General features: G+C 47.2%; 1 protein-coding gene across 1 annotated transcript in view; it reads left to right on the top strand.

Moving 5' to 3' along the window:
• LOC144145550 (neprilysin-1-like) overlaps positions 1 to 13,399 on the top strand; it is a 36,598-nt gene extending 23,199 nt beyond the window's left edge. Inside the window, exons 10-13 of the mRNA XM_077677197.1 lie at positions 5,821 to 5,886; positions 5,990 to 6,097; positions 10,239 to 10,315; positions 13,112 to 13,399. Coding sequence (XP_077533323.1) covers positions 5,821 to 5,886; positions 5,990 to 6,097; positions 10,239 to 10,315; positions 13,112 to 13,211 — 351 coding nt within the window. The 3' untranslated portion in view covers positions 13,212 to 13,399. The remainder of the gene's footprint in view (positions 1 to 5,820; positions 5,887 to 5,989; positions 6,098 to 10,238; positions 10,316 to 13,111) is intronic.
• Positions 13,400 to 27,836: the final 14,437 nt, after the last annotated feature.

Genomic DNA, 27,836 nt, shown 5'->3' with positions numbered 1-27,836 from the left:
AGCCCGTTTTAGTGCCCACGAGGGGTTAACACAGACTATTTCATCGCAATCCTAGGTACTTTCGTTTTGATTGATGGTAGAGTTTAGCGCGTCGACCCTACACAGGCGATGAGGCGCGCCGTAGAGGAGGGCTCCGGATTAATTTTGACCGCCTGGGGATCTTTAACGTGCGCCGAAATATCGAACACACGGGCGTTTTTGCTTTTCGCCTCTATAAGAAAGAGGCCACCGCGGCCGGGAATCGAACCCGTGTCCTTGTTCTCAGGATCACAACGCCATAGCCGCTGAGCCACCGGTGCGGGTAGGTACGTTCGTTTTTAGCCCAGTCAAAAATACATAGCTTCAGCCTTTAACCTAAGCTTTTTTGCACTTAACTCGGAACTACACCGAGTTTCGTATTAATTAGGACCCCTGTACAATTCTAATCGCAAGGCACGCATTCTTTGCCTATGTGCGTCATCGGATCCACACCCCAATCTACTGACATGACGGGCTACGCACTACGGTCGGCATTGGTGTAGGCCGCCCGGGGGTCACAACTTTATGTACATAACACCTTGATATTGGTAGGGTATGAAGTGGGTATTGATAATAAGTATTCTTAACTTTTTGTCGTGTTCATGGGAGGTATCATAAGAGCTATCACAGCATGTTTACTGGAGGTATTCACAACATTGGATTTGTAACAAGTGGGCGTAAGGGTTAATGGAGAATACCTCAGTGACCTCAGATTTGCTGATGATGTTGCCTTGCTAAGTAACTGGTGGGACGAACTGTAAAGCATGCTTACCGCACTGGAAAAGCAGAGTAGAACCGTGGGCTTAATACGCGGAAAACTAAAGTAATGCTCAATAATTTCGGTACAGCACAGCGGTTTGAGATAGGTGGCGAGCCAGTGGAAGTGGTAAGCGAATATATCTACTTAGGCCAAGTTGTGACCCCGGATCGCAACCATGATGCAGAGGTAATTAGAAGGAAAAGAATGGGGTGGAGTGCATTCGGCAGGTATTCTGAGATAATGAATGGCGGCCTAAAATGGTCCCTGGAGAAGAAAGTGTATGACAGCTGCATCTTACCGGTACTCACGTATACCGGGCAGAAACATGGAGGCTCACTAGGACGGTTCAACTTAAATTGAGGACAGCTCAGCGAGCAATGGAACGGAAGATGATAGGAGTAATATTATGGGACACGAAGAGAGTGGAGTGGGGCAGGGAACACGCGCGTGTTAAGGACATATTAGTAGAAATTAAGAAGGAGAAGAAATGGACGTGGGCACGGCATGTAATGCGAAGGCAAGATAACCGTTGGTCATTGAGGGTAACAGAGTGGATCCCTAGAGAAGGCAAGCGTTGCAGGGGGCGGCAGAAAGTTAGATGGACAGATGAGATCAAGAAGTTTGTGGGGATAAATTGGTCGCCGTTAGCACAGGACCGGGATAATTGGAGAATAATGGGAGAGGCCTCTGCTCTGCAGTGGGCGTAGACAGGCTGAAGAAGAATATGACGATGATCATGATTCTTATCTTTTAAAAGCCAGTCTGTCGGAGTCTTATCTTAGGATTGATTTTAAACTATGCCGAGAACAAGGGCACACCTTGGCAGATAAAAAACAAGTGAAGCTCTAACCAGTCTAAATAGGAGTACAAAGATTCCATTGTTGGACGGGATACGACGAAGAGACACCAAAAAATAAAATGAAATTGAAAAAAAAATATTGACCTTAACTCCCAAATCACAGTTTAGTTTCGTCAGTGCCACATAATAGGATAGCCCATTTATAACGATTCGTCGTCAGCTGGCGTCATAAGTCTAAGCCGTGAAATGGGCACTTCGCAATGCCTTGCCCAAAACTCCCGATTGGCGAGTTAACACATTTATTTGTTTCAATATCGTAGATGAATATTATTGACCGAGTTAAATTTTAAGAGAAGTATACAAATAAACAATACTAAAGAACGACCAAGTAAATCTGAAATGATTATCATACACACAACCCTCACACAACGAAGGCAAAATTCTCCCAAAAGCCATCCAACACACAGAAAAAAATCGCCAAATAAAACGAACGGTATAGCACCCCGTATAGTACTAAAATGCATAGTTGACGTACTTAACGTATGGAATTGATATAGCTGTTTAAAAAGATTATTGGTTGGAAAATGCTAAAAAAACTAAAAATAAGAGAGTACTCAAAGTGAGTTGATGAATTAAAAAGCTCTATCTTATACACAGCCTTCCCAAGACCAAAACAAAAACAAAGAAATTGCGGCGTGTTCACGAAACACACTACGCGGTGTTCTTAACAGTGTGTAGTAATTTTAATTTCAGTGTGCGTGCGACAGAAGGACAGAATTTCAAGGACGCATTGTAATCAAAATATGCATGAACGGTCGAAGGTAAATGTATATGGAGTCGAGCAACAAGCTTTTAAAATGTGGTAATCACTAGTATTTTAGGTTAAAATGCATGTTGGGACACGCCGTGCGAGGTTTTCGTGGTAGCATTCCTTTTTTAGATTGCTAGAAGGCTGTTTATGTTGGTTTAAGTTGTGGTAGTCTAGACGAAGTTGCAGTAGCTGAAGTTCAGTAGCTGAAACTCAGCTTTCCAAGGTGGGAACGACTGCGTCAGGTAGAATAAAACCCGGCACGTGAGACAATTTTTTGCATGTGTAGGGAATATAGAACGCCAACTTGGCTTCCAAGAAAAGTATACCTTAACGGCTTTACGATCGCGGAAAATTATATACCTCATAAATATTAGTATTGTGCATTTTACCTCTTTTCGCTGTAAGTCACTTTTGTTTCAGTGATGCAATTTATTGGGCATCTAGTTGTAGGCAGTCCGTGCTTCGCTAGTATTCTGCCTTTAATGAACCAAGCATTTTCTATGCTACTCCATATCGCTACACCTACTTCAAGCACAAATAATTCTCTCATCATATGGGCTATCTCTTCCCGCATTCTCGTACTCCAGATTGGAATAAAACCCACCGCGGTGCCTCAGTAACCAGATGACATTGTACTGCCTAAGTACGCGGGTTCGCTCCCGGCCGCGGGGGCTGCTTTGTAGGTGGAGGCGAAAAGGGAAAATGCCCGTGTGTCGATATTTAGGTGCACGTTAAAGGGCCAACCAATTTTGGTCGAGTATATGTTCTGTATCAAAAATGAAAGGGGCCCCTTGAAACACATTAGCGCGAAACGGTTTTGCTGATAGCTCACTATAACTTTTGAAATCGGAATTTTTATATCTACGAACCGTACAGTCGCCAGCAAAAGTTTGCGGGATGTGCGGCGCATGGCCGAGCGGCGCCCTGCGCCATCTGCAGCCAGCGAGCGTCGGGTCGAGGCTCAAGGAACTGGCGGGCTAGGCGCGCTTTGCGCATGCCTGCCCTTTATTTGTTACCGGGCATCTCTAGTCACTCGTTTGCCCGTGACATGCTTTCGATATTCGCGGGAGCCGCTGTGGCGCCGCGTGACCATCGCTGTGGTGCTGGTGCTACAAAATACGCAGCCCGCGGCCGCCGTTTGCGCGGCGCGCATCATTCAATAAATCTTATCTTCCAAGTGATGCAATTGTCCACGACCAAATTTATTTTACAGGAGTTAATAAAGGCTACCTGTTGGAAACTGCGTACCTCGATGTGGTGCTTAGAAAAAGGTCACGTCGCCAAATTTAATGATGCGGCAAAGCAAACTTTCTGGGGAAAGATATTGCTCTCAATGTAATGTAGGTCTCATGTAAACATCATACTGGAATTGGCCGCAAGGACCACCGTTAGCATTACGCCGAATCACATTTACTTCCCATAATTAGTTTTTAGAGAAGCCGTAAACGATACGGCATTCAATACATGACAGACTAGATGTACAGTTACAGAAACGGCTGTACCTCTTGTTTTGTTGGAACTACCCCAAAGGAAATTTTGTGATAATTAACCCCTGAGACGAATTGTGGGTCATCTGACAGTTTACCGGTGCCTAGGTTAGAAATAAAATAAAAGTATTTCCCATTCAACCAGCAGTGCCTCTTGAATGATAAGGCCGGGTTCAGACTGTCCGCAACTGTCGTAACTAACTTTCAAGAATGACGTCATTTCACGTCTCAATCCACCGACCAGCGTGACACGCCGTCTTTTTACGTCCATGGATCACGATATAGCTTTTGCGTCGATAGTCTGAACCTCCGTGGTCTGAACATAGTCTAAGATTTATTCAACGTTGCGCGCCGCGCAAACGGCGGCCGCGGGCTGGGTATTTTGTAGCACCAGTGATAGCAGAACAACGGAGATGGTCCCACGGCGCCACCGCGGCTGCCGCGAATATCGAAAGCATGTCACGGGCAAGCGAGTGATCAGGGATGCCCGGTGACAAATAAAGGACGGGCATGCGCAAAGCGCGCCTAACACGCCAGTTCCTTGAGCCTCGACCCGGCGCTTGCTGGCTCCAGATGGCGCAGCAATGCAGTTTTGCGCCGCTCCGCCACGCGCTGCACATCCCGCAAACTTTTGCTGGCGATTGTACATGTCCTCCCAAAAATAATGCTGGCAACCATGACATACAGTAGCGCGGTAACATAGTTCTATCTATATGCGAGATGAAAAGCGGTATTAAAAAACTCGTCCCCAGCTGAAAAAATGTGAATTGCAGGCTCTCTTATTCCTTCGTGTTTTTTAGAAGCAGCCAACCGTATGTATTAATAGCCTAGTATGGCATACCCTATTTTGCACGAAGGCGCCACTTGTTGGAATGGACGAGAGAAAGCTGGCTTCTTGTTGTGGAGGTCAGCAGTTTGATTCTCCCCGGGTACGTCCTTCTTTTTTAAAGCTGCCGTGGGGTTTTTGGAGACTGAAAATGAACATGTCGGCAGAAAAAATGCCCCTGGCTCAGGCGGAATCGTCAGACGACGTACAAAACAATCAGGAAGCTCATTCACAGGGTGTGTTTACTGAACGCTGCGGTTGATTATGGGCAAGGCGGTTCAGTTAGCCATACTGAGAGGAACCCAGCAGCGACGCGACGGAGGGCGGCGTGTCTTAAAAAATTTCGAAAGAACTTTTACAACTACATATACAATTTAAACTTATACGAATACTTATGTAAAAGTGTTTTCAATAAGTGAATATAACCGTTTCAGCAGTTTGAGTAGCTACAAGGTTTGGAGGTCACGTGACCAGAACACGTGATGTAATGTAAGGTTTGTACACTGGGAGCCACCACCTTTTAGATTTCGGAAAATTTACTGCCAAATTAAAATTATTTCCGCCAATTTCTTTATAAATTGCTTGTGGTTACCCCACTATATAAAACGCTGGCCTTAATATGGGCTAGAGAACATATACTCGACAAAAATCGGTTGTCTGTCCCTTTAAGAGATACCCAGGTGGTCAAAATTCATCCGCAGCCCTCCACTGCTGTGATCCACATAGGCCAGGTGTAGCTTCGGCGCGTTAGACACCACGATCGATCGATCAATCAATCAATCAATCAATCAATCAATCAATCAATCAATCAATCAATCAATCAATCAATCAATCAATCAATCAATCAATCAATCAATCAATCAATCAATCAATCAATCAATCAATCAATCAATCAATCAATCAATCAATCAATCAATAATCCAATTTATCGATGAATGAATCAATCAATCAATCAATCAATCAATCAATCAATCAATCAATCAACGAAACAAAAAGAAAACTTCACAATTTGCGAGTGAAAACTCTTCAGTGCATTCTGCTATGTAAGTTGTTTAAGCGTGCGTACGGGCATATATGTCGTATGTCTTTTAAACGCTGCTTAAAACGATCGTTCCGCAGCTTAGCGTGAACAGCACCCTGGAGATGAGCATCGCTGACAACGCGGGCCTCCGTCTCGCCTTCAAGGTAGGCATCGAACAGATCGAAGCCCTGCTAGCTGCGCTGCAACCTCGCTGCTGGCATCTATCGCCGCACCGCGTTTATTTTTCTCTGTCCACCATCTTCGCAGGCCTTTCGAGTGTACATGACCAAGTACGAGGAACGCTACGGCATGTACTCCATCCCGGGAATGGAGCCCTGGAACAATGACCAGATCTTCTTCATTGCCTACGCACTCGTGAGAAAAATTTCCCAACACTAACACGAACCTCAAAACTGAATATATTCCGATAGTACCGCCGGGTTCTTAGAATCAGCCGTGATCACGACGCGAGATATTTGGATTTATAGTGACGATCATGATTCGAGGTATACCTCTTGGTTGGTGTCACTGCGTCTCATGAGATTAATTCCCAATGGCACGCGCCCATGTCTCATGGCAGAGTGACAGGCAGCTTCCGCAAAAATAACAACCATTGCGACTGCATACCGCGTGAGCTAAAGTTGGAAGCACAGCCCGTGTGCTCTTATGAAAAACAGCTGGCTTCTACTCATAACCATAGTTGTCACGTGCAAAGTGCGCTCTCAAGCCTCGTATGTCACCATCCAGTCATGAAATAAAGAAAAATCACCCTGCACCTCAATAAAGTGAATATTAGGTCTGAAATTAAGTAAGCATGAAACATTTGTACATACTCCATAAGGCAGTATTTTTCTAATAGAAGAGTATGAGGAGCGTGTTCGACAGGGACCAATGATTGATGAGTCATCAGGCAGTGGCTAAGTGCGCACCCAAAATTATATTTCGCACCATGACCATGGTGAAGCAGACGATGGCTGTAGGCCTGCCCGTTAAGCCAATAATGCACTTTTGAGCTCCAATAATTTAATTAATTTTGCGCTTAAGTGGCTTCGGCAACAGCAAAGCCTGCAAACGTGTAAAAACCAGAAGTAACGTGCTATTATAACGGCCAGTGTTTCAACTCTAGAAACACCCTCGCGTACCTGGGAAAGAAAATTTTGTAGCTAGGTGGGGAGTAAAGACGTCTTGCATTTTGCAGACCTTAATGCTAGGTTCAGAGTGTTTCGTAAAATTATAAAGCGCAAAATTACTACATGCTCGTTTTTTCGTAACCTTTAGCCCAATCTAAATAAGTACCCCTTTTAGTCTAGAATTACCCGCTGTTTCAGATTTTTTGTCCACTCCGCAATGAGACAAACAGGGCTTTTAGGGTCATGGGTAACAATATTTTGTAGAATATTTAACAGTGACCATGCAATGTAGTAGTATTTTATTTTATGAACTTCACAGGAAACCACAAGAATAGTTTTCAACACTCTCTTCCTAAATTGATTTAAGACTAGTCTTGTGACCTAAATGTTCTCCGATCTTCCATATCCTCTTGGCGTGCGTTTACGCATGTGGTATTAGCGAGGATATGAATACTTCAATGGTGTGTGTGGGTTGATTGACAGAGAATTGTGTAAATCCGTAACTACGGGTTTCTTTAGTTTTTGTTTAAGCAAGCTATGGGGGCCGAAGGGCAGTACACGGGGAGCGAATTAGAAAAAGAAAAAAAAAGTCAGCGTAAATATACATAGGATAAACATACAACTAAAACCATGGTTTTAGTTGTACACACCCACACACGCACTCGCACGCGTGCACTAGCGCTCACACGCACACCCACACGCGCACACGCACACATGCACCCATGCACACATGCGCACGTACGCACGCCCACACGCACACGCACACATGCAATGATAGTCTTCACATTTGCAGTTTGCCATCAACAATAACAAAGGAGACAATGTATTTGATGACGTAGACAAGGCGATAAAACAACAGTTAGCACTTGCAATCAATAAAATCTATTTTTCCCCGTTGCTGTTGTCTGACCTACATTTTAAAGCCAAGTACTCTGCCAGAGAGCGACGTACTGTGCGAATAAGTCTCGTACTCTGTTTTTTTCTCGCACTTTGTTGTCGCCAATAAACCGCATTTGAAATGAGCATATACGCGGAGGAGGCGTAAACTGTGGTCAAACAGCCGAGCCTAACACGGAGTGAGTGTGCTCTATGCCGAGTAGCACACTAGAGACACGCAGGTCACTTGAATTCTGTGTACCAAAAAAAGTAGCCACAGGTGCTCGTTGTGCAAACGAGAGAAGTGCGAATAAGGCCACAGGAAAGCGCTGTTAAGTCGGCCAGTGCCTCTATCTTTTTACCAACGCTCCTGGAACGTTGTCCTAATGTTTTTTTGTCCCGCTGTGGTGAGCGTGGTTCGCCTGGGTTGTTTGGCTCCAGCCCCGGCTGAGTAGTGCCAGAGTCCTTCAATGCTTTACTGGTCACGAAACTTCGGCACTCGTTTCATATAGGGACCGCGCGCGCCACTACAGGCGCCACCGCCGCACGAAGGTCATCCAGCCGCCGCTTTCGCGGCGTATTGGCCTGATCTTGGCGTGCAAACGCTCGCTGCTTTTGGTGTCTGCTCGCTGCTTTTGGTGTCTGCGCGCTGATTAAGTGCGTTTTTTTCGTAGTAGTTAGCGATGAATAGTCCCGTCATCACCTTCCTTCAATGGGGTTTTATTTTTCGTAGTAAATTACCGTAGACTTCGGCCGCGAACGGCAACGGCTTCTACTCTGGCACAAGCGCTTCGCCGTCGTGTTTTCGGATTTTTAAATCTCTATTTCTTCTTTTCTTAAAGCAAAAGTTGTAAATACCACACATACGGCAGCTGCGTAGTCACGGACTGCTGCGGGCCCATTGATAATACAATAAAAAAAACTGAAAGAAACCAAGTACGCGTTGTTCAGACTACGCTTAATGAATCCGTTGATTGCTCTGGAATGCGCAGAACACTAAAAGAGATAGCCCAATAGTATTGTCGTTTCAATGCGTGGGTACATACTTGAGAACATCTAAAAACGCTGCAGGAACGCGAAGGATCAAAACACGAAGAGATATATGCTGCACCATGTGTCTTTCCGCTTCCACGCTTTGCAATCCCTGCAAAAACAGGAAGCGAAAAAAGAACAATAAAACTGATTTTATCACACGCAACAAAAATTCAATGTTACGAAGGGAGACAAAGGAGCGTGGTCCAGCGTACAAAAATTTATTTTTTCGCGCTGCGATGTGGAGCACACACAGGAAACAGAATATTGCCACGTAGCCAAGGAGGACGCAAAGCTTTTCTGAACGCAGCGAGCTAGCGAGCTCCTGTTCTACAGAAGACTAGAATGAAACACAAACGTCGAAGAAGCAGTCCGCAGTGTGACGTGCACAGATGAACGTCAATAAAGTGAGTTGCGCGGCGTTTTCTATGCATGCACTACTCTCGGAACGTTATTAATTTCAGATCCATGGAAGTGGGATCGAGAACATTGTCAAGGAAACAAAAAATCAAGTTGGCGACAAGGTGGCACCCTTTTCATATCAAACAATATTGCCAAACATCAAAACAAAACACATCAAAACAAAAAGAGCAAATGGGCGCTCCGGTTGAAACGCCAGATAAGAAACCGGAATCGGCCACGCGCGGTTACAAAACAAACAAGACGAACCCTAGGGGATAATTCGCGGAAATATGAAAAGTAAAAGCACAAGGACGTCCCAAAACATTTTTACACGTGAGCCTGAGCGCAAGGTAATGCAAGTTTGCAAACAGGTAATGAAGCAGCGCTACAACCTGACTGATAGGACAAAAATCCGGCTTTAAGTTAGCCTTGTACAGTTCTAGGTCCACGATGCTCTCAAAAGGGTACATTGCTTTTTCCATTCTCACACACAGTGCATTTCCACGCACTGTCACACACTTATAATCGAAGCTGAAATCTCCCGTTTCTTGGCTTGAAATGGCGCGCCTCCATTTCTCTCGCAGCTCCCCGTCGCTCGGTCAACAGAACAAGGAAACATTTTCTGTGGTATCGTTGTACAAAGAACGACATCCCGGGACGCAACACATGTTGGGCATCGTCGTTGCACTACTCAAGTCGCATCACAAGAGCGCGAGATGCCCGTTACATTTTTTTTTTCCCGCACAAAACAAACACAACTCGCCGTTCGAGCCAGCGCAATGCCGCCCGAGGAGTGACCTCAGTGAGAGGGTGGCGCCACCGCGCGGCGGCCAAACGCAGCATATGAAGCTCTCCCATTGAGTTATGGAGCAGTTTCGTGACCAGTAAAGCATTGAAGGACTCTGGTAGTGCCAAGATTTTGTTATCTCAGCGAAAGACTAATCTTTGTGGCAGTTTTCAGATGCTAACAACATGCCAAAGCAGAAATATACTGGGTAAACTAAAGCGTTGAGAGAACTCGCAAGCTTGTAACGTTGCCTGTTGCAATGACATTCTTTTTTCATTTTCCTTGTCAGTCCCGGTGCGAGGTGTCCCGAAAGCGGTCCATGTACTTCTACCTGCGACCGAGGGACCAAATACCGAACCGCTTCAGGTGAGTAGAAGGCAGATAATCCCTCCCCGACTTGAAGCACGCTTTACAGTGAAGCACATTTGTTCTACGCTTGTTTGTTATTGGGGACGGTTACAATTCTTTTCAAAGCATGCTATCTAGGCGGATTACAGTGATTTCCGTGGAAGTCATGAAAAGAAAGGAGAGCCGGATTCATAGTTTCAAATGGTGTGAAATTCATTTCCTAACATGTGAGATCATGTGGACTTTACGTCACCCACGCGCAGCTTAATGCTCATTTTTTCGACCTCTTCTTTTTTCCCTCTCTTCCGTCCTAATTCGTCTACTGCCTTTATTCCCTTCTCCCTATACCCGCAGAGTGGCGTGTAGGCGGGAGCATGCCGACAAACCTCTCTGCTTTCATCTAAAAGAGCTCTCTTTCTCTCTCTTTCTCTCTCTCTCTGGTCTTCATTAGGCAATACCATTCTGATATACTGGGCCTTAAATAGAAAAGGGGCGGTGCGCACTGTCCGTATCGCCTCTTTCAGTGATTTTTACTACTGTGTCCGTATAACCAGAAAATATTGCATTATACTTTTGTTTGGTACCTTTGCACGATTTCCTCCTTTGTACCCGGATAGAGCCGGCCATTACCGTAGCACAAATGCACGCTGACAGTTTGTCGCGACGACCTACTTAACGCGAGGAATACGTATGCTGAGTGGCATCAGTTGAGTATACGTTGCAGTATTGAAACCTCGTTTCCGGTTAGAATTAAGCCATCCTATATGAATTAACACGGACCGGAACAACTGAACGTCAAATAGTAATCATCCCTTGTTGCTTGAACTTATGGTACGCCAGACGGTTTACCCGATCACATCGAAGGCCAACTGGTGGTCCAGATTGTGTATTTTGTAGCTACTAGAGCTTTTGCATGGTCATTAGCGGCCGAGTTCCACTTTTCCTAAGACTGGACGGGAAAAATACGTGCAAACGCGTTGCATTTCAGGATATAGAGTGAAGGGCAATGAATTGGTTAGTTCAGAGTTAGGAGAGCAATAGATCCCAGTTTGCTTTGTACGCTCTACTTTTTGGAAAGTTTAAATTTATCAAACGTTCGCCGTATATCATCCAATCATCGAAGTTCTTTCTGCTGAAATTGCGTCATATTGTAAGTTATTATAGTCCCTCCGAGGTAGGTTAAGATAACCCTGAAATTCGATCAAGACTATGAGAGTAGTGTTAAACATTCTCGAGCCTTGAGGGTGTAACGAGGTTAAAAATGCTTGTGGCAGAACACGCTGTTTGGAGAGTGATCAACTGAGCGCTTGTACAAAGAATCAATCAGCCTTTGTTTCTATGGTCAACACCATTGAAACAAAGTAAATAGACGGAGCTGCTTATTTTCGGAATGTTTGAAACCAGGTGCGTGGCTCCCCTTGTTTATACTGGTGCCCAGGAAGTTATTTTATGGGCGAAGCCCCTTAGGGGCGGGGCCTGTTGGCTTCTCCGGTCGTCGTTGTCGTCGTAGTCGTCGTGTCATGTAGTCGCGGCACTAAAACACCGGGAACAGCGCGAGAAGGTTTCACGTTAGTGGAGGTGGCCCGGGATTTTGTAGCGTGAGCTAAAACAACGCGAGGCGTAAAAACCCGTCCACGCCTCGCGCTACAACGTAACGCGTACTAAAAACCACACGGACACGCGTTTACGCCTCGCGCTAGAGAGTTTCGTGCTTCATAGACAAGAGACCCTTACAGTAGAGCTGCGTACCTCTACCCCCAAAAGGTTTCATCTCAGTTGGCAAGAACGCCAAGGCGCCAAGGATCCAGGTTTCATGTTAGTGGAGGTGGCCCGGGATTTTGTTAAGTGAGCTACACTGGCCGAGGTGTAGCATTTTCACGTGCATCCAGGAGCCGTGCTGCGCATTCGCGAGGAGCAGTGACTTCACACGTCACACAGAACGTTGCTCGCTGCCCGGCGTCTCTCACACACCCCACGTGCCCACCGTCTTCGCCGACCTCCGTTGATGATCATGCGAGGGGTGGCTGGGTGTGGAACCGATGGCTCGTGCGTCGCAGCAACACCGGCGTGCGCCTGTGGAACAAGCTTAGCTCTGGGGGGTTGGGGGGGGGGGGGGGCGATTGGTGACGCTGCGCCGGAGCCGCTTGATAAATATACATGTCACGTAATGCGTATACCGTATGTGTGCCATTAAAGCAGCAGTAAGCATGGTAATCAAGCTAATCCTAGACAATCAGGAAAGCTAAGAATAACCAGCTGAACCTTAGCTAAATATCCTGACATGACCACTGATAATATTTTTTGTTGGCAGAAGGTCGTAATATTGAAAATCTTCAGGACATTTGTCAGGGTGTGCGAACAAGTAAACAATAAAAAACCTAGAGCAAGGGAGGTCCACTCAGAGTAACACTGATCTTACGGTGGCCGACCGCTGCTCCGGCTGGAATCTCCCACCAAGACAAGTTTGCTGAGAGCTTTTGTCTACAGTGTTCGGCTACGCTGATCTTCTGGGGACGCCGAGTTCTTTGTCAACTGAACCAACTAACATGTGAGAGATGCTGTCGCATTAAAGCCTTTAGGTCAAGAAACTGCATTTACGCTTAAACGTGACACTGACTAGTGGTTTTTACCACATGTGGGCAGCAAAGCACGCGGTATTGTTGCGGGATTTCTATGGCGTTCCTCCATGCAGGAACCCTTTGCCGTCTTGTCTCAACTTGAAAGGGGTTGAACTTGCGATTTGCTGCACATTCTGCATAATTCAGGGTTATTGTAACGCATCTAAGACATTCACGCAAACGATTTCCTTCGCAGGACAATTATTCCCCTGATGAACTTCGAGCGGTTCTCCACCATTTTCGGCTGCAAGACGGGAACCATCATGAACCCTGACCAGAAGTGCATCGTCTGGTAGCCGACACAGCCGCCGTTGCTCACGCGGCGTTATGCGTGTACACGCAAGAAAAAAAAAATGAAATTTCTTCTTTTAGAGCACATTGCGTACTCTCGAAATGGAGACGCGAGATGCGAGTCTCGTATTTAATCCACATTCAGGCTTTCGCTCGTGTTGATGTATGCATGTGTTGTTCCATGCTAGCATTCTTGCCCGCCCTTCAACGTACGCTTTACTGAGAGAAAAAATACAATTAAGTATTATAAACAACAGAACGCCCAATAACACGACAAAAACAAACGCATGAAATTATCGCCCTGTGCTAGTCATTGCGGTGGGCTTAACATGACCACGCAAATCTGAGAGCAGTTGGGGTAGTCCTATGTCACTGTCAGCCCTTGAACAACCGTAGATGTGCGAAAGAAGCTGAACATACCTCTGTGCCGCTCAAATCGCCTCGAAGCAAACTAGACTATCAGAACTCATGCAAACGATGTACGTTTCCCGCAAAGGCGTCGGGAGGGATAAATTTTTGGTGAATATGAAACGTCCGGTAAGCACCGGAATATGCCAATGGATACTCAATGGTTACGCCAGGTAGTCAAAAAAATTCTTTTTACGAAAAACGAGGTCGAACACAGAATGAAAAGCTGGGGAATGTAAAAGATCTCAATAAAGAGACCCAGATGTGCCTATGTATGTGTTTGTTTATTAGGGCATATCCTGTTTTGTTCATTCTTTTCCTGTTACCTATGACCTGTGGCAAAATGGCGCAATAAAAAGAGTGGCATAAAGGTCTCCCCTACTTCCTCTCCGCCCTCTAGAGGGGGCGAGGCTGACACTTAAGTTCTATAAAGAGAGAGCCCACCACTGTCCTTTTCACTTCATAGGAAATTAGTTGACCCACCGTTCCTTTCAAAAAGCCATATTTATTTTGAAAGTGGTTCGACAGTGCTTTATTTATTCATCCATATCCTTTGGCTCATTTATCTTTATCGTGCTGTGATTTCGTTGTTGTAAAAATTATCAATAAATGAAGCGCAAGTTATGGCTGCGTTATTTTCCACTGTTTAAGCTTTGTTGTTATTGGTGAGGATTACTTGTGAAATATTCAATGCGTTTTGCGTTTTGCCGGTGCTACTTGGCAGTGCAGCCAGGAATGAGTGCACTATCCGTCCGCAGCTGCGGGGAACAGATGTTGCTGTTGGTTGCCGAGGTGAAATGGCTGTGACTAGTGAGCTAGTGGGGCTAGTTGGGACAAGCAGCTGCAACTGGGACCAGCTGCATCAGCTTGCGGCATCCTCTTCAAGGGCAAAACAATTATAGGAACCAGTCTCCTGTAGACCCCTGTTGCGATTCGTTCTATAACAATTGAACTCGGACCAGTGATATTTATGCTGTCCAATATTCCACACGTTTCTCTATACAGCTTTCTCACCGCACACTCATCCTACTTGTAGTAGGAGCGGAACTCTTTGTAATGTAGCAATTGAGCGTTAACCACGGGTGTCCCCCCATTTAAGAATGTGCATGCTATGGTAGGGTAAGGGATATTGGTAACACGCAAGTTAAAGGGAAGGTAAATCGGTTTTAGAATTAAAAGAAAAGTTGACTAGCAGCAAGTACACATTGAATAGTTCATGTGTACGAAATGTTTTCGCAATACATTCAATAGAAGCGGCGCAATGCGCAAACAAAAGTGGCCCGATGCCCCGCCCCATCTCGCCGCGCGATGCCGAAAGACCGAAGATCGCGGGCGAAAACCGGCTGAAAAACGTCATACCTGGACTTCCGGCCGGATCGGTCGCCTCGGCCATGCTCTTTTCGCCGTGTTTCCTTGTGAATGATACTTGTTGCTGTTGTGGTTGATAGCACTCATTTGTACAATTTTCGTGTTCAAAACGTATGCACGAACGCCAAACGAGGCATACGTTATCATGCCGTATTCCTAAGCAGAATAAGGCCACGCCGGGATGCTTGATAACATACGGAAGCGACAGCCGAGGTGGCTGGGCTTGATGACAGATAATATACTACACTACGTTAAATACTTTGTAAACCGCTCCAATGCGGTTTCTTTTTTTTTATGCGAAGGACGTGAATGTTCACATTAGATTCTAGATTTAGGAAGGATGGGGAATACTGCTGTACTTTGGCCGGGGATGTTTCGTTCCATTCCAGAAATCAAGTCACATTTGTTCAGGAAATACTTGTTTCCTTAAACGCGTCGGTTTTCTTCCCGTATGGGCTCAGGACAGTGTTCAAAAAACAATTTTTTGGCGAAACTAAAACAAGGGGCCAATCCTGATAGAAGTTCTCTCCCGGCTAAGAGGTAAACAGTATTCCTACAAAGTAAAAGAACCAAGACAACCAGATTACTTATTTTGCAAGTATACATGTTACGATAAGGTGATGTTTGTCTGGAATTAAAAAGCTCCCAAGCATTTCCCCGAGGGTGAACATGGTTAAGTGCGAATGCACGGGGTGATGCTATGAGGGGGAGTAAAGTTAAAATCCGTTGGCATTCGCCCGTGAGCGCGCGCGAGCCGACCCACGGAGGTCTGGCAGTTTATCGCTGCATATATAGGGGGGTACGCCGCGCCGAGCGCGCCGAGCCAGGTGGCTGAGAGAGGAGGCGAGCGCAAGGGGAGAGGGACAGCGGCGCACGGCAGCTGCAGCCGACCGAGGGGGAGAGGAGAGAGTGTGACGTCACGGTGGAGAGAGAGGCGCGCGGCAGCTGCTGGGGAGAGGAGGCGCGCTGTGACGTCATACCATGACGTCACGGCGCGAGGAGCGGTGCGGGGAGCGGCGCGCACCCGCGCAGCCACGGCGAGGAGGCGGAGCGAGCGCGGTCACGTGGTGAAGTGACGTCACCGCGCCGTTGCTACCGACGCTCCTCTGCGCTCCACGCCGTTGCTAGGGAGAGGAGGACTGCGGACGCCGCCGCCGCCGCCGCCGCCGCCGGCGGTGGAAGGTTTGGGGTCGCTTATAAAGTGCATTCGCACTTAAAAAAAACACCACTCCGAATATTACCTCCAGGGAAGAGTACCCCCGGCGGCGCTCAAGCTCCTGAAAGCCATTCGCGACCTACCTACAATAACAATCGTGTGGACCCCGGGACACGCCTCACTCCCTGGGAATGAAGCAGCACATGCTGCAGCCCGCGAGCTTCACTTCCGGGCGTTCCCTACAGGGCCAGGCGGCTCGGACTCTACGACGGCCACTATCCATCCTCTTCCACCCTGCTTCACCGACATCTTATCCCACTACCGCCACACTCGCCGAAAATATCCTCCGCCCCACCCTACCCTGTCCGTCGAAGAATCACGAATCTGGCGCAGACTACAAACTGGCACATACTATAACTCCACCATCCTCTCCCACATCTCCCCCGCACGCTTCGAGTACAACTGCCCGGACTGTCAAGTTCCAGCCACCACTGCCCACCTCGTCTTCCTGTGCCCTCAACACCCTGTTCCTCTCCCTTCCCCTACCCCCGAGCAGTGGGAATGCGCGTTGACCAGCTCGGACCTGCAGGAGCAGCTCAGCCTGATCCAGCGGGCCACGCGAGCAGCGGCGGCGCGCGGCCTCCTGAACTGAGGACGCCACCCACCGTTTTTTTTTTTTTTTTCAATAAACGTTTTGCCTCCTCCTCCTCCCCCGAACCACCACCGTGCCATAATTTGTGTTGACTGCGGGGGCCTAATTTTTTGCCCAAGGTTCCGTGTGGCTGCATATTATAACCTGGCAAGCACTTGTTGTCACTGAACCTCAAGTGTGCTCCAGTGATAGTCGGTGATATATATAATGATGATACTAAAAAAATTAGGAGCGAATAGTAAATATACGGCCTCTGTCCGACTGTCGCGGGAAATGCTTAAATCTAGAAATGCTGAAACAGGCCAACGATTCATTATCACAAACGTTTGGTGATTGTTACCTAAAGTAATGACTACAACGTAACTGCCTTGTCCGACTGGTCTGTTAATTATAACGATGTGGCCGTAATATTGTAGCATAATGCGCAACGCACAAGCGAAAATCAAGCCCTACTACAGCCAATAATGCTGAGCAGGCACTAGTATGCTGCAGTGTTTTCAGAATAAATGCATGTGAAGCAGTAAGACGTCACTCATCGAAGTGCAGTTAGCAATCGCGGAGGCGCCGTAGTGCCGCTGCCGAAATGGCGCGCGCGTGTGAGTCTGTGTACGGGGATGAGTAACGGGGCAGGGGTGGGCGACAACGAACAAAGGAAATGCGGAAGCAGAGTCTGCTTGTTGGTTTATGCGTGTACCGGCAAGATGTGTCTCGCATATACGTTTACAGCGCATGAACGCTATTTTTTCGTGCAGTGCACGTACGTGCTTTTCGCTGGTAGATTGTTTATAAAACGCCCATTAATCTTCGGCATAAATGGTTCTGTGTATAATAAGAAACAGTTAAGGCAGTACCTAATATTAACATAAGGTATAAAATCCCCCTATGCTGGTTGCCTAATTCAAAAATATTTTGATGGAACCCACTAGTCGACGTCACAGTCACTGCTTTGGGGTTCTCTGTCGTGTAAAGCAAAATTAAGCACCAAGATAATTGAACCAACAGCACGGGAAATTATAAAACAAAGTTCCAGTCATGTGCGAAAATTAAACTGCAAGCTAAATTGCCGCAAAGGCAACCGTGCGATCGTTCGCAATGCTTCCGACAACCCGCGCGGCCGAAGGGTGTCCTCCTTTGACGTCATGACGGGCGCAACCAATCAGGGGCGTCAAAAGACGAAAAGCGCGCGTCTTTCAAACGGGGCCGCGCTTTTTGCAAGATAAATGCCACTTGGACTCATGTACGATACATTTCAATGTGATATTCGGAATCAGCGCGCAAGAAACAATATAACTGTTAATCTAACTCAATTTTTTTGGAAAGCGCTTCAGCTTCCCTTTAAGAATCCGCGACCTAATATATCAACAACAGACCGTTGTTGATCAGAAACGTAGCAATGAGGACGACTGATTTAGCTGTAAGTGTATGATTTTGTCGCAGATATCATGATCAACAAATGGGGAAAATTGTCGGGTTTACGGAATTCAATTGTAGGTGAAGGTGGAAAATTCACTTCAGTGCGGCCTTTTTTCGGGGGCCGACGGCTTAGAAAAAAGGAGGGGAGAGGAGTTCTTCCTTCGGTGGCTTTAGCCTGATGGCTACAGCGGTCCAGGTACTCCCTACCTAGTAGACCGACAGGGAGCTTATCGGCCGGAGCTTGACCAGGGCTCGGAATTTCACCGTTAGAGGCTTCTACCTTTCACCTTAAAATTCACTATCAGGGTTGGTTACAGCGTGAGTGTGGGGGCTCGGGTTCCGCGGTGCGGTCAGTATCCTCACCACGAAAACTCAAGGTGCCCCTCTCGGGGGTGATCGCCCTTGTTAGCTTTACATAGGCGTTATTATGCGGGAGCTTCTTTGCTACTCACGTAGTCGTTGCTTGTATCAATACACTGCGCATATCTCGTGTATTTCTACACGTTTCGAGGTGCAAGGCCAAAACCTATAAGCTAGGTTCTCTGGCAGTCGTCAGCTATAATCAAGCTCTCGTTATCCACACGTTCCTTGCTCGTCTGAATCCTGCAGGACCCTGGATTTGACTCATACATGTGCGAAATTTACACGACTTAGCAAAACTTACCCGACTTGATACTTTTCACATGAAAGCTCCCCTGAGAAATGTGGCGTCAATAAGAGCATTAATCGCCTTGTTTACATAGCAGACGGCCATGTGGTGCTCCACTTTACGACAGCTTTTGTGCCATGGATACAAGATTTTCGACCAAGATAGCTGAATTACGATTTGGCATTATCGATATTTATACATAATTACCGTGAGAGTTATGACAATGTCAACCAGATGGCGCTGCTAGAAGTCCGCTCTCCTTGCAGCGTGAATGATAAACCTTGCCGCCTAGACGCATCCTACATGACCTTCTGACGTTACGTCCGGCGTGTTTTGGATTCTTGTATTTGTTGCCACGGCTACCGTCAGCCATGGGCCATGGGTAATGCAAATGCTACACGGATTGATTTAGAAGAACACGGCGTGAAAAAGAAGCACTTTGCGCAGCGCCGCTGCTCTCTTAAGTGCCCTTCCATCGTCAGCCTGTGGTTATGGTGCTACTTAGTGTATTGGCAAATCGCTTTCATCGCAACACCAAAGCGTCCACCAGGCCGCTCTAAACGTTTCGAAGTCTCCGTTGCGGTGTTTTCCGTGTTACCACCCACGCTACGCAAGTACCTTTCATTGCAGCACGGAAGCGTCTACGCCAGCGGCGAGCGCACTTTATACAGTACGCAGTCTACCGTCTTCATCTGCGTGAATGCCGAAGCCCAAGCGAACGAACACGTCGGTATGAAACTACTTATATCTCATAGTAATTGAGCAAACGACAAAAAGAAAACTATACCTCTCAATTACGTTCAGTGCTTTTTGGTTTTAGCGGCTTCGCGTCAAGCGTATTGAGGCAACACCCTCTGGACTAGCTAGAGGGTGTTTATTGAGCACGGTGGAATTACAGTGGAGGTACTACGTGACGTATGCACGTAGAACAAATTTTTCGCTGTCAGTAGTAACATTTTTAGCATAGCCAACTCGCCCAGATCTGATTATAATCAAACTCACATTTATGCTCTTCCGGAGAACCCCAGCTGGTGTCGTGAACAAAAGAGCCGTGAGAAACCTGGAGGCAGTGCTCAGAGGACGTAGTGAACACGATCGCTGCCAGCTATGTCTCACTTCAGAGAATAGGACAGTTCAAAACCAATGTGAAATTTAGTCGCTGCATTGGGAAACCTTGTCTGTGGGTTCCAATTTTGATGGAACATTTTGCTGTGGAAGTTTTTGGTCCGAAACCTGAGTTGTAATGCTGGCTCCCTGTCACGTTGTGGACACACAAAAGAAAAGACAGTTGGAGTAATTAACCTATACAAGTTTAACATGCCTGTGTTGAACAAATTTGTGTTTAAAATAAACTCTGCTGTGAAAGAATGGCGACTGAAGTAAAGCAGTCCGAAGTGCGTTGTAAAGCAACACGCACGTTGACTATACAGCCAGTGCAGATGCTATTAATAAATGTTGCCAATGCTTTGTAGCCTTAACAAAATACCGTAGGCGCCCATGATTCATGGCGCCATTAGGGGCATGTTTGAACCTATATCCACGTGCCTTTTATACGCCTCGAGATTCGCGATCGCTGCGCCGCCTGCCGCCGCTTCTCCGCGGCGTTTGCGGGATTAGCGATGCGTGGCTGATAGGTGGTCATGCAGTGTTCCGGTTCTCTTTCGCTTCTCTTTGCCTTTCCGCGCTCTGAACAACTTGTTATGGTGACGTCTGTAAGCTAACTGCACGTTTAGGGCACCTAAAAAAAACAGCTGCGTCTTGGTAGAGCGCTCTAACGCCAACAAGAGCTACCCGGGGAGGCGGTTCTGCGCGCTTCTTGGCCGCTCTTGCGGGCGTCGGCGATGGCAGCAGCATATCACCGCTGTCACCTTCGAACACGTCAGCACAAGTGAATTCTATTTATTGTCGCCTCGCTTAGACCTGATATTGGCACTGTAAGTGGTTGGTTCGTTTTGCAGCGCAGACGACAAATGCGGCTTTGCTTCGAATATGTACGTCGTAGAAAAATATGTTTCGTGGACGTGATAACCCAATAGTTGACAAAAACTTGTGCCTTTTATGGGAATATAAGCCACGCGAAAATGTTAAGTAGACTCAAAGGCTGTGCATTGTCAGATATGTGCCCACTCATGGCTTATAGTAAGAACCAAGGTATATGTTAATGAAACCACGGGAAAATGAATGGCCTGCAAGTAAGGAATAAATGGAATAGTCGTACGGGAATGTAAAAAAAAAACGAGTGCAGCTTCTGAAATGCTAAAGACGTTTGTTCGAGCAAGGTAGTATTCACCAGACCAACTAGATGCGAAATGCACTGATATTTCGCTAGACATGGGGGGGGGGGGGGTGAGGAGGAGGACGCTTTACTATCGTTGTTTACAAATGCGGAGCGGAATCAACGAATGAACGTTTTAGTAATCGCACACACAAAGATGCGTGTTCACTTTTCGTTTATTTTTAGCCTTGAAAAACGGCTGGTCACTCGGCGGACTCATTTTTTGAAGAATACAGGATAGGCAGTTCACAAGCGATACGAGGTGTCGTTGGAAGAGTTGATTGATTGATTGCAGGGTTTAACGCGCCGACGCAACGGAGACGATGAGGCACGCCGTATGGCTCCGGATTAATTTTGACCACCTGGAGAGCCTTAACGTGCGCCAAAATCTCGTATACACGGGCTCGTTGGAAGAGTGTCGTATCTGATAAGGGCCTCTGATTTCGGTTTATGCTAGATTCTGCAGTCTCCCTGTGTCATGACTCTTACGACGATGTTTCGAATAAGAGTTTGGTCACGGACGCGGATTACTCTATAAGCCCACCTTCGCGCTTCTCGTGGAGGATAAATGTAACAGATGAATTTTTGGGAGCGCTCACCTCAGGACAAGACGACCCAGCATTAAATTTGTCGTCGTGTGCTGACTCCGGAGTGTAATTTTGCATTATCCGTCGTACTTCTTTGGTACAATGTTTGAAATTTATGCCGCATTGGCTTGTTCATGGTACTGATCAATATCTGATATGTGATATTGGCAGGCGTAACTTGCGTGCTGTCAGGTATGAGTGCTCCGCTAGATTTTGTAAGTGCACAAAGTCGATTTACATCATAGTGTGTATGGCCGCAACATGACCATCGGAGGAAACACTGCTTACGGAGACACTGTCACTAAATTTCAGGGCAGCGGAATTGCAATCAGCTGCATGCAAATGCTGGCTTCGGGACGCCGGACTGTGACACACGCCCGGCGCTCACATAGATCTCACTAAGATCGCGTCATAAACGTTTATACTCTCGTGTACATGCCACGCTTGCAAACAGAGTGCCTGCCCCACGTTATTCGGTATTTCGAACGCGGACAAACGATAAATCGCTGTCTTGAACGAGCCCCAAAAGCAACGGCGACAGGGGGGAGCGGGCCGGGGACTCCCGTGCCTGCTTTCGAAACGGGCCGCTAGGGGGATTTCAGTGGCGCCCCTACAGGCCGCGCTCGAGGCCTATAGACTTGTGAAACGAACGCAGTAGGCTGGTCTCGTGGTGTTCTAACCGTTCTGATGGTGAACTTGTACGCACCATGGAAGAAATTATTTAAGAGTTCGGCAATATCACACAAATATGTTTGGCGCGACATCCACATCAGACAGCCATAAGAGCGATGTTGTGCACTGCTTCGTGTTCCTTATTATGTCTCTATGCGATGAGTATTGTACATAAATAAGTGATGCTTTTACTTTGACTGAAGTATAAAATGCTGTCGATCAGCTTCCCATTTCCAGGTCCCCTGGCCCTGACGAAGTTTCAGAAGAATTTTACGAAATTTTCAATTCTCTTTTGTGCTTCTTTCCCCTAAACGTTTTTTTCATGCCCTTGATATAAATTCTCAGTTCCGGTCATTCACCCCAAGTCCCAATGTTTTATTCCAAATTCTACACAAAAGAAAAACAGAGAGAGAGAGAGAGAGAGAGAGAGAGAGAGAGAGAGAGAAACTTTTATTTCTGCTGAGGCTGTCCTAGCGATTGTCCCTTAGGTGGGGAAGGCGCGCCAGGTAATCTTGAGCCCTAGTAGTGGTCAGGAGCTGCGGCTCGGGTGGGCAGCTCCCGGTAACCTGCAGCCATGTAGTGGGAGGGCTGGGTAAATGGAGCGGGTGCAAAAAGGGGCATTCTCAAATGGCGTGTGGCGTGGTATCTCAAGCGCCACATGCCGGACAGTTTGGGTGGGGATATAATGTGGGAAAGATGTGGTGGAGGATGTGTCTGGTGGGGAGGGAATGGGTTTATAATTGTCGCCATAATCTATCTAAGGGTGGAGGGACAGACGTGTGAGGAGGAGGTAGTTCTAGCCGCTATAGACGGTAATGTGTGGTAAGGTCATTAAAGGTAAGCAAGAATTCGCGGGAGTTCCGTGCGCCATGCTGCGAGACGTCTACTTCTGGGGCTAGGTAAATCAGTCCTCCAGCATCCAGGTGAGCCGTTTCCGCACCGCCAAAGCCCACGTGGCGGGGGGTTCAGTGGAGGATAATGGTTCGGTCGGGAGGAGGATGGGATAGGAGAATGTTGTGAGCTTGGAAGGAGATGTGTCCCTGCGCGAAATTTCGTACGGACGTCTTAGAAACGGAGAATATGCGAGATGGGAGCGGTTGGTGTGTGATGGCCAGCGCTATTGCCGCTTCCTCGGCCTCGTGGGGGCGGGCTGTGTGGATGGTGGCTGACGCTGCTGGGATCTATCATTCTTCTGTGAAAATAGCGGCAGCGAAAGCTGGTCGGTATCTGTATTCCGCGGCGTCCAGGTAAATAGAGTCAGGAGAGGGCGGGAATAGGCGTGAGTGTGCCAAGGCGTGGGACCTTCATCGGGATGCGTGGTGGATAGGATGCATGGGGCGGGGAAGGGTGAGGATTTCGAGGTTTTCACGGTGGGATAGGGGTGTATGGCAAAGTTGGGAGAGAGGGGCTGGAGCAGTGAGGCTGAGTTGGTGTAGGAGGATAGAACGTGTGGGAGTTGCGGATAGACGGGTGATTTGGCTAAGGCGGTGTGCGCTTCCAGGAGCTCGAGGATGGTTTTGAAGGTGCCAGTTGAGAGGAGGCGGATCGTGGAGGTGTTGGGAGGAAGAACTAGTGCTGCTCTGTATACCCTGCGCTGTAAGGCTTCCAACTTGTCGAGTTCCGCCTTTGTGAGTGATAAGTAAGGTAGAGAGCACGTGAGGCGTGATGTGAAAGGACCTGTAACGAGTTGTAATTTGTATTTTTCGGCGGGGCCGTGCCCGCGGGCGGTGATCCTCCGGTTGAGTCCTGCTATTTGTGCCGCTTGTCGGCGAGAGTTTGTATTATGGAAGAGTTGCCTCGATTTTGCTGTAGGGTCAGTCCGAGTTCGGCGAGTGTTGGCGTAGATGTTATTGGCTGGTCATTTATGTGGATTGTTTGGGGGGAGACCAAGGGGCAGCCCGGCGGCGTGGGGTTAGGAGAAGCACGTGGGACTTTTCAGGGGCACACGGTAGGCTTGCCGACTGGGCGAAGTTGTGTATGGCGTTCGTAGCGGTTTGAAGGGTGGATTCTATGTGGGCATCACTGCCATGAGTTACCCAAACTGTAATGTCATCGACGTATAGACTACTGTGGGGGAAGGGGATCTTGGCGAGTGCCCTAGCGAGAGGAATAAGAGTTATATGAAACAGTGTGGGAGATAAGATCGAACATTGGGGGTGCCACGGTTTGGAAGGGGAAGGATTGGGGATTGTCTATTGCCGAGCTTAAGTGCGGCTGCCCGTTCAGACACAAAGGATTGAACGAAATTTAAGAGATCTCTGCCACCTTCAAGTTATTGAATAAGGACAGGATAGCTCAGTGTGAGATTTGATCAAAAGCTTTTGTTAGATCTATGGTAAGGATTTCCGAAGTGTCTCGATCTCGGGGTGTTTTAACAAGCTGGTGATAAATTTGGAAGTGTATGCCGTTGGTTGCACGATGTGAGCGAAATATGAACATGTTGTCGGGGAGGAGACACTGATGATCGAGGTAGAGATTGAGGCGAGGTGCGATCATCTGTTCGAAGAGTTTGCAGATGCAGATGCACGAAGTGAGTGAAATGGGACGTAGGTTGTGGGCTGAGATAGGCTTGTGAGGCTTGGAAATGAGCGTTATGATGAGTTCTATTGGTAGGTGCCCGGTTTGCCAGCGGTGGTTGTAATAGTCGAGGAGCTGTTCGTGGGAATGGGATCCAAGGTTTCGGAAAGTGGTGTACGTCATGTCGTCTGGTCCAGGTGTCGTGGTTCGGGTGAGTATATGAAGGGCAGAGTGCAGCTCGGCGAATGTGAATGCGGTGTCTAGCTGGTGGTTTGGTGTGCCAGAGTTTGTGACGAGAGCAGCTTATGGTTCCGGCGGCCAGTATAAGTGTCTGTAAGAATTTGCGGCCACGTACGGTCGTCTCCCGTTATATTATGGGCCGATTGGCGGTGGTATGTTTGAGTGGCGCACCCTGGCTCTGAAGTCAGCTGAGGGACTTGCGTCGCTGTCGTGTGCTACACTCCGCTTGTTAAGGGCAGTAGCGGCTGTGATAGAAATCGCCCGCTCTGATTTTTGTTCATTAAGAATCGTGTTTCTAGTAATTCAGTTACTTTGCCAGCTTCTGGCTCATCTGAATGACTAATGTGAAGCTGTTTCCCGCACAAGTAACACACCAAGAGAAAGAGAACAATTTATTGAGAGCATCGGTCAGAAGATCGTGTGTAACTCATCCTTTAGAGCTTATTCGCGAAGTTCAGCGCTCGAAGCTCTTGGCTAAGTATTCAAAATTCGTAGGCTTCCTTACAGTATTTTTGAGATGCCGTTATGAAGACTCAACAGTTTAATGCTACGTGTCAAGCCGCGGGCCTCCACACGCGCATCAGACAGCAGGAAATAAAGCGGCTGTATTTTATTTTTTTTCGTTCTTGTTGACAGAGTTACTGGATACATACAGTTGTGAAACTTCCCATAGGCCCCATGTATCAAAAGCCGGTCTTCGAAGGCCCGCCTGCGCCGGGGCAAGCACGGGTCAAGTTGACTAGCCTGTCGCCTGTCGGCAAGACGTTGAAGTAGTACTCAAGTTCTTGCGGCTGCTGCCGTAAGTCATAAAAAGAAAAGACGCAAAAACACAAGCAAATTTCACGTAATAATGTATTTTAACTCAAAAAGCAACCTTTATTTTGCAAAATAATTTTGAATAATAACAGTCTAGCGAAGTTCAGTTTTGATCTCCTAGGTGCCGCGCGCGTCGACTTGCCCCTCAACTTTCACGGAGCAGGGGGGTACCAACGCCCGGATTCTGAAGCGGAGTTTCGCAACTGTATAATTGAGTAACTGCATAATTGTATCTGTATAATTGTATCAGATGAATGTTTTTTTCTATGCCCAAAGCATTAATTTTTCTGCACCGTCACAAACGTCTTATTAGTAGGATTGGGGATGTTTGCGAGGCTCATAAAGATCATGTGGATATGTTCATCAGGGTGTATGGCATACATTCTCTTCTTCAGATGTTGAATTTTGTTATGGCTGTGTTCAACAAGGTGCATATCGGCAGCATGCGTTGTTTATTCACATACAAATACAATGGCAAGGCTTGTGCTACGCCACCGCTATCGCGCCCCAGACAACATTGTCCAGGGTATTGGAAGGTGGCTTCTGTGCTTCGAATTTCTATCGTAACCATCGTTATCATAACGAACTGAATTTCAACCCGAGCAATTATGACAGAATTACGGTATTGAAGGCTTGATATACTCGCTAACGAACGCAATGAATAGTATTCGGGATTATATTACAAGAATCGAGACCAATGAAAATTTCAAAGAAGCTCCTTATTGTTTTCCAACCCTTCCAGGCGTAAAGAAGAAATCCTGGTCTACTCGGGATGGTGTTCTGTGAAGTGAAGAAAATTACTGTTGTTCTCTTGTCCTGGGCTGTGGACCAGGCCCAGTAAAGGCATAAAGTTGGGCTAGTTGGTTATCTGACTGCATTTTACTAGCGAAAAATAGGCGCGGACGAAGAACAAATACACAGGACACTCGCTAGACTACAACTGAAATTTTACTTAGAGTCCGTGAGACAAAGAAAGATAACATATCACCACGACCTGCCTCTACACATCCCCACACACGCCAGCCTATGTGTCACTCATGCGCCATCGTAGGTAGCATATCTCCTTATCTGTAAGAGTGATTGAAGGGGTGCTCACACAATTAACTCATTCCCTGTAGATCTGAAATGCCTGGTTAATCTCGCGACTAGTTTGGTCACGTCCAGATCCTAAAACACGTGTTTTATCGAACGCCGGCGTACAATCAGGGCACCGCCTGCAATGATCGGCCAGATGGCCTCCCACCGCAAGCGACGAAACTGCTGCACGGTGCTCTCTCAGCCTGTCGTTTAAACACCGCCCCGTCTGTCCCACGTAGCATTTGCCACAGGACAGCGGAATGCGGTAGATGACACCTTCTTTGCAGGTGACAAAACTGGTGCCATGTTTTTTGGTGCAAGCATGGCGTGGCTTCTCGTTTACGGTGGGGCACATCCTCATCAGCTTTCCAGGCGCGGTTAGGAGAGTGGCCCATCAAGCGCAGCTGGCCGAAAAAGATGTATTTCTGAGGGTGTTGACTGCCTAATGGGCAGGAATGAGGGAACAAAAAGTAAACCATTGCGCGTCAAAAAGACTATTGACTACCTGCGTGATAACGACCTTACCCTGCTAACTGCTGATAAAGAAGGAGGCTTTGTAGTGATGCCGGTGTCTATCTATGAAGAAAAAGCCAGTCAGGCAATTGGAAAGAACTTTGTTCCATTTGCGGGAAGGAAGACAAAAATTAAAAAAAAGGCGTTACTTTTGTGTGAACATCGGAATTTGCCCCACCTCGGAAAGAATATTGAGGCAGCTAAAAATGAGGGTTTAAAAAAATATCCTTTTCGGGAAAAACCCACAAGGAAGGCATGCCACTTAGGGCCATATTGTCTGAAAAAGG

This window comes from Haemaphysalis longicornis, unplaced genomic scaffold, assembly GCF_048455015.1.
Source record: "Haemaphysalis longicornis isolate Haplotype H1 unplaced genomic scaffold, Haemaphysalis longicornis Haplotype H1 scaffold_7, whole genome shotgun sequence".
NCBI classification, from domain to species: Eukaryota; Metazoa; Arthropoda; class Arachnida; order Ixodida; family Ixodidae; genus Haemaphysalis; species Haemaphysalis longicornis.
This window is presented reverse-complemented; position numbering and strand designations above follow the sequence as displayed.